This window comes from Grammomys surdaster, unplaced genomic scaffold (assembly GCF_004785775.1).
Source record: "Grammomys surdaster isolate TR1022 unplaced genomic scaffold, NIH_TR_1.0 620, whole genome shotgun sequence".
NCBI classification, from domain to species: Eukaryota; Metazoa; Chordata; class Mammalia; order Rodentia; family Muridae; genus Grammomys; species Grammomys surdaster.
The window spans coordinates 12,775-18,752 of NW_021605039.1; the positions used below are offsets into that span (position 1 = coordinate 12,775).

General features: G+C 37.6%; 1 protein-coding gene across 1 annotated transcript; it reads left to right on the plus strand.

The window, feature by feature from the left end:
- The first annotated feature begins 4,711 nt into the window (after positions 1 to 4,711).
- LOC114633402 (olfactory receptor 2AG1-like) lies at positions 4,712 to 5,659 on the plus strand. Its single transcript, XM_028781986.1, has one exon. It carries the CDS (start codon positions 4,712 to 4,714, stop codon positions 5,657 to 5,659), a length of 948 nt encoding a protein of 315 aa, XP_028637819.1.
- Positions 5,660 to 5,978: the final 319 nt, after the last annotated feature.

Consider the following 5,978-nt stretch of genomic DNA (forward strand, 5'->3'; position numbering starts at 1 on the left):
GTCTGGCTTTAAGTGCAATGTATAGTAAAGGCTTTGTGTCTGGCTTTGAGTGAAATATTTTAACAAAGCCATTTCTATGTTTGGGTCAATTAGTGGAGGCTGAAAATCTGCTTTGAGACTATTTGACCCTTGAAGAAATGATGTCTCTCTAAAGAATCTGCACTTGGTGCTACATGAAAACATGCCGCTGCACGAACCTTAGTCCTAAGACACTCCTGGCAAACTGGAAGTTCTTACTTTTGATTATAGCTAGTCGTGGTCAAAATGGCCTTGATTTGTATGGGTTTTATGTTCTTGTAGGCAGCAAGGATAAGATAACTTTGGTAGGTAGAACCTTTCCCAGCCCCAATTAACTTTTTATAATGTTTGAATAAAGTAACTGGCATGAACTAGTTGGGTGTTAGTCTTTTCCAAGAAGGCTGAGCCCCTCTGTTCCTTCAGGAAATGAAGGCCTAGCATCTTGGTGCACCTCTCTCTCTACTATGTCACCTATGACTGACATCAATCAATAAATTCTACTTGGGGGAGAAAAGTTACCATTAGTCTTATCAACACTTTAACTCTGTAAACTATAACATGCCTGGCATGGTGTCTTTACTGGTTCAGTAGTGGCACAAATTCTTTTGGAGAATCCAACAATTTCTACTTTGATTTAAGGCCTACCCACATCATGGAAATATGCCTGTCATGGTTGATAAGGCTATAAATAAAATACCAGGTATAGCATAGGCTATATGGAAAAATCCACAGCTAATATTCAACTAAATGGACATAACTTTAACCCAACTCCTACAGATTTACTTTTAAACCCATAAGTAAGTATATTTTTTGGTTTCCTAAGAGAAACTTCTTGCAACAGATGGCAGTTAATATAGAAACTCATAATAGGTCAATGTACAGAGATAAGAGATTGTAGAGTTCTCAGTCCTAAATGAGACATCTCTATCTCATTCCTTCTTCCAAGACCCAGGAATCATCTCAGAAGAAGGAGCAGAAAATAAGGCAGAGAGAATGAAAGCACAAGCAGAGGAGAGTAGGGCTCTGGAATACTATCATTCAGATATTATACGGCTAATGCACTCATGAACTCAGCAGCTGCAAAAGATCAACCAAGCAAAACTTTCAACACAGATGACCGGAAAGTTCATGAGGCTTTCGATGCTGAGCTATTGGCAGTTGGTTGCTCCTGAGAGGTAGGAGAATCAATTTTCTTTGGGGATGTGTCAACTGGTAGACAGATCATTCTTCATTCAATGAACAAACCTCCATATACATGTGGACAGCAATAATTAGACTCAATGTTATTATAAAAAACAAGGTGACATTGAGTTGGGGGCTAGATTTGAGGGTGGTACTTCTGAAGTGGTGGTGAGAAAAAACAGGGAGTGAATTTGATCATATTTCATGTTTGCATGTATAAAATTTTCAAATAATAAATGAAAAACATTTTAAAAGGCAGTAGTACACTTGAGGGTGTTAGAAAATCTTTTGGGTTCTTTCAACTTTTACGCTCATTACATGATTGTATTCATCAAAACTTACAAAGCTGTAAACTAAGAACAGACGGATTTTACTGTATTTAGCTTACACTTTTAAAAACAAAACAGAAACAGTAATATTAATAAATGATCATGATGCTTTCATGCTCTGCTCCTGTACCTCAGTAAATACTATAATGAACTCATATCCTGTGTAATCATTTTTATGACTTTACAATTTTTAAAAAAATAAATGTGGGTACATTGCTCAGAGTAAGAGTACTTGCTGGTTTTCCAAAGGACTTGAGCTCTGGTCCCAGTTCCCATATAGGTAGCTCATACCTTTCTGTAACACCAGCTTCAGGAACTTCTGGTCTTTGAATGGAGCTGCATTCACATGAATATAAGCCCAAACAGACAAAAGCTAATTCACATAATCAAAAACAATAAATGTTTAAGATTAGAAATAAAAATATTTTTGGATTTCAGGAGCTAAATATGACTATTATTAAATCTGTTTACATCACTTTTCTTCTTACTAAAGTTATTTTACTGGGAGTCTTTGGAGAGAGTTCTCTTTCCTTTTCATTTAAATTCATTCACTGATGACAGTTCAGCTGTGCTCTGAGATCTATGTGAGCAGTTTTATTTCCTCAACATTTAAAACCAATCTCCTCTTCATCTATTTCTGCCATTGATAGACAATTGTCAACCAGTATATCTACATAATCAATACATAATTTATAGGAACATTAAAATATGTCAATTAATATTGATCCTTTACAACTCTAGAATTATGTGGATTTATTTTCAATTTCCCACCTAATACTTGGAAAATGGAGCTCTCATTTCTTTAACCACTTCCAATGTTAACAAGTCATAAACAGACATAGAAGCTGTCCTAAGTCTCCAGATGTCAATGGAGGTAGACGCTCATATCTAGAGACTCCACATGGAATAGCCATGGGGAGTTGGAAATCATCCATATAAGACTGTAATAAGGGAAGTAGAGTTCTGAAGAACCTGAAAAACTAGCCTTGTTTCTCAGCTGGAGAACTGACCATGAGGATATCCATACAAGTCTACTCAATTAGAAAGGTAAACATTGACTGCCAGTGTTTCCTTAAGGTTACAAAGAAACCTAGAAAAGACAGTTATTGTGTGCCTATAGACTCAGCACCTGGAAGGATAAAGAGGTTGGATCTTATATTCAGAGAAAGGCCTTAGTGCTCATTTAGTTACAGAAGAACTTCTGAAAGGAAAGCCAAGAAACAACCCCAAGAGAATTCATTAACTTTTATTTTCCTAAACCTGTACTTCCAAGGGGGTGCCTTCTTCTGGGATATAAGCCCCTCTGAGAATATTCACAGGCAAAAAGAAAAAAGAAAAGAAAGAAAAAAGAAAAGATCTTGACCTCAGAACATAAAACAGAATCTCAAGAAACCACTACCTTATTCTGGCCCCAGATATATTTTGGTGAGGCTCAATGACATTCTTTGGACATCTCTCCTAATTTCAAATTTCTGTATGCTACTTTGATCTGTGTTGCCAAAAAGGATCAAGAGTAAGAAACATGAGCATCTGTACCCAGAAGCAATCCAAAAACTGACACAAATAGACATTCCCTAAATTCAACCTGCTATATAAAAGCAATTTCTACAAATTCTCAGGCTTAAAAACAGGAAAAACATCTTGCTTCGTACTGAATTGCCCAAAGACACTTAGCCTGACTGAACCCACTGCTACATTTAGCATACATCTGCAGATGACAGGAAAGACTGGGACAACTCTGGCACCTGATATTGGATGGAAGTGGACACACTTCACTAACAGCAAAACTAATTAAGTGCTGGCAAAGAAAGCTGCATCCTCTGTCTTCAAGCTGTATAAGTGTAGCAGGAAGTTTCTCAACAGGTAAGTTAAGAATTTCATTTCTATTTTATTGAAATGTATAGCCTCTAAGGGTGGCTAATCAAAACACAGAATCCAAAACCAAGCCTAAGACTTTAAGCTACTTTGTCAGATATGCTAGATCTTTGGGTTCTATTGCTCTTCCATACCTTTTCAGTGTTACAGTATTTATGTTCTCCAGAGAAGCCAATGGAGACTAATGAAATGTCAATATACATATGGCAAGATATGGGTGAATGATCCCTATAAGGACACTTGACTTCCACATCTTTAATTTCATGCCCTGAACTGGCTTTAGTGGTGCTGTTGCATGCAGATCACAGGTTCCTATAGATATGACACTACTGATTTTGTTAGATTCTCTATAAGACTGGGTACTGTGCACCAATAGGATTTTTCAAAATATAGAGACTAGTCGTCTCAATCCTGTCCCCACTTAGTGCAATTACTGTGGATTTGTAGGAGGGAAATTGGAACATTGGCATTAAAGGGTGTATTTGGATAGGATTATTGGGCTATAGCACAATTAAAAATAGCTATTTTTACTTGTTAATAGCTATATTTTCTTGTTTTAATTGTTATGAGAAAAAATAGACTTGTTTTCCATGGAAGGATCTTATATGTTACATTTTTTGTCCTTATAGCTATACAATAATTTGATAAAAACAAAGATGTTCAAATTAATTCCAAAATTTTAACTCTAATAGCAACATTTTTCTTAAATGTACTGCATATTTTAGAGAATTGGTATTCCTTTCTGAGGATCATGAAAAATGGAAGACTAAGCAAGAAAGATAACTAATATGGAAAAAATGTGATTTCAATTTGATTAGCCACAAACAAATGTGGACTGATGGTATGTAGGAAATGAGCCTAAAACATGGACATATCGGCAGCACTAAATAGACTGAGGATATATGTGTGCATTCGTGTGGTGTGTGTGTTTGTGTGTGTGTGTGTGTGTGTGTGTGTGTGTGTATTCATACACATGTATAACAATAACAGTTAGAGAATAAGAGGTCATGAATTTAAGGGAGAGTAGGAGACATGGAAAGTGTTGAGGGGGAGAAAGAATGGGAGTAAATGCAGTTCTCACGTATGAAATTCTCAAAAAAAATTACAAGAATTCAAAAAGAATTGTAAAAAAAATGAGAAATTTGAAAATCAAGAAGCAAAGCTATTCAACTAGTGTAAAAATATAGGAAGCCATGTTAGGAATTCTAAGGGACTTCTAATGTCACAGAATTTGGGCCCATTTTAGTACAAGTTCACAGATCTCAACTGAGTCAACTGTTTCTAGGCAACTAAAGAGACAACACAGAATGGAAGTCTGGAACTCGACCTTGGGAAGTGGCTTCATCTTGGTGGGAATTCTGGATGGCAGTGGCTCTCCTGAACTGCTCTGTGCCACAATCACAGCCCTGTACTTCTTAGCCCTGACCAGCAATGTACTGCTGCTTCTAGTCATCACCATGGACGCCCGGCTCCACGTGCCCATGTATCTTCTACTTGGTCAGCTGTCTCTCATGGACCTCCTCCTCACATCAGTTATTACTCCAAAGGCTGTTGTAGATTTTCTCCTCAAAGACAATACCATATCCTTTGGAGATTGTGCCCTTCAGATGTTTCTAGAACTGGCAGTAGGTAGTGCAGAAGACCTTCTTCTAGCCTTTATGGCCTATGACAGGTATGTAGCCATTTGTCAACCCCTGAACTATACAATCTTAATGAGTCACAATGTCTGCTGGCTCATGATAGCCACCTCATGGATCCTGGCCTCCCTCAGTGCTCTAGGATATAGCATCTACACCATGCAGTATTCTTTCTGCAAAAATCGTAAGATCAATCACCTGTTCTGTGAGATACCCCCGTTGCTGAAGCTGGCCTGTGCAGACACCTCCACATATGAACTCATGGTTTATTTGATGGGAGTTATTGTGCTAATTCTTCCTCTTACTGTCATCCTGGCCTCCTACTCACTAATTCTGTTCACTGTGCTCAATATGCCCTCAAATGAGGGCAGGAAAAAAGCCCTTGTCACCTGCTCTTCCCACCTGACTGTAGTTGGCATGTGGTACGGTGATGCTTCCTTCATGTATGTTCTACCCAGTTCCTTCCACAGCCCCAAGCAAGACAATATCAGCTCAGTTTTCTACACGATTGTCACTCCAGCTCTGAATCCCCTCATTTACAGCCTAAGGAATAAAGAGGTCACTGGAGCTTTGAAGAGAGTCCTGGGAAAGCAGTTGTCAACACAGCCCAACCTCTAGGTAGCTCTAGTAGTTACCTTTTAAACTCAATTCTTTCAGAAAGACAGAATTTTGGTGTGAATGAAATGTTTCTGCTAAATCCTAGAGTAAGAAGTATGTCTTTTGGTAGAAAAATGTGGAATGGCAATGAAGTATGGGATCTTTTGGAAATGCTTTGCGAATTTTTTCAGGAGATATTGGAGAATCTGGTGATTTTGTCATATATGGGCACAAAGACAAGGTTCATGTCCAGGTAGTAAATGGCATTTAGATGTTCTAACATGATTTTACATTGGAAATTGGAAACTTTTGTAGATAATAAAGTATAATATTTCAAGTA

Bases quoted from the DNA above. Each gene is read 5' to 3' on its own strand.
- LOC114633402 (XM_028781986.1), top strand. From the start codon at position 4,712: ATGGAAGTCTGGAACTCGACCTTGGGAAGTGGCTTCATCTTGGTGGGA.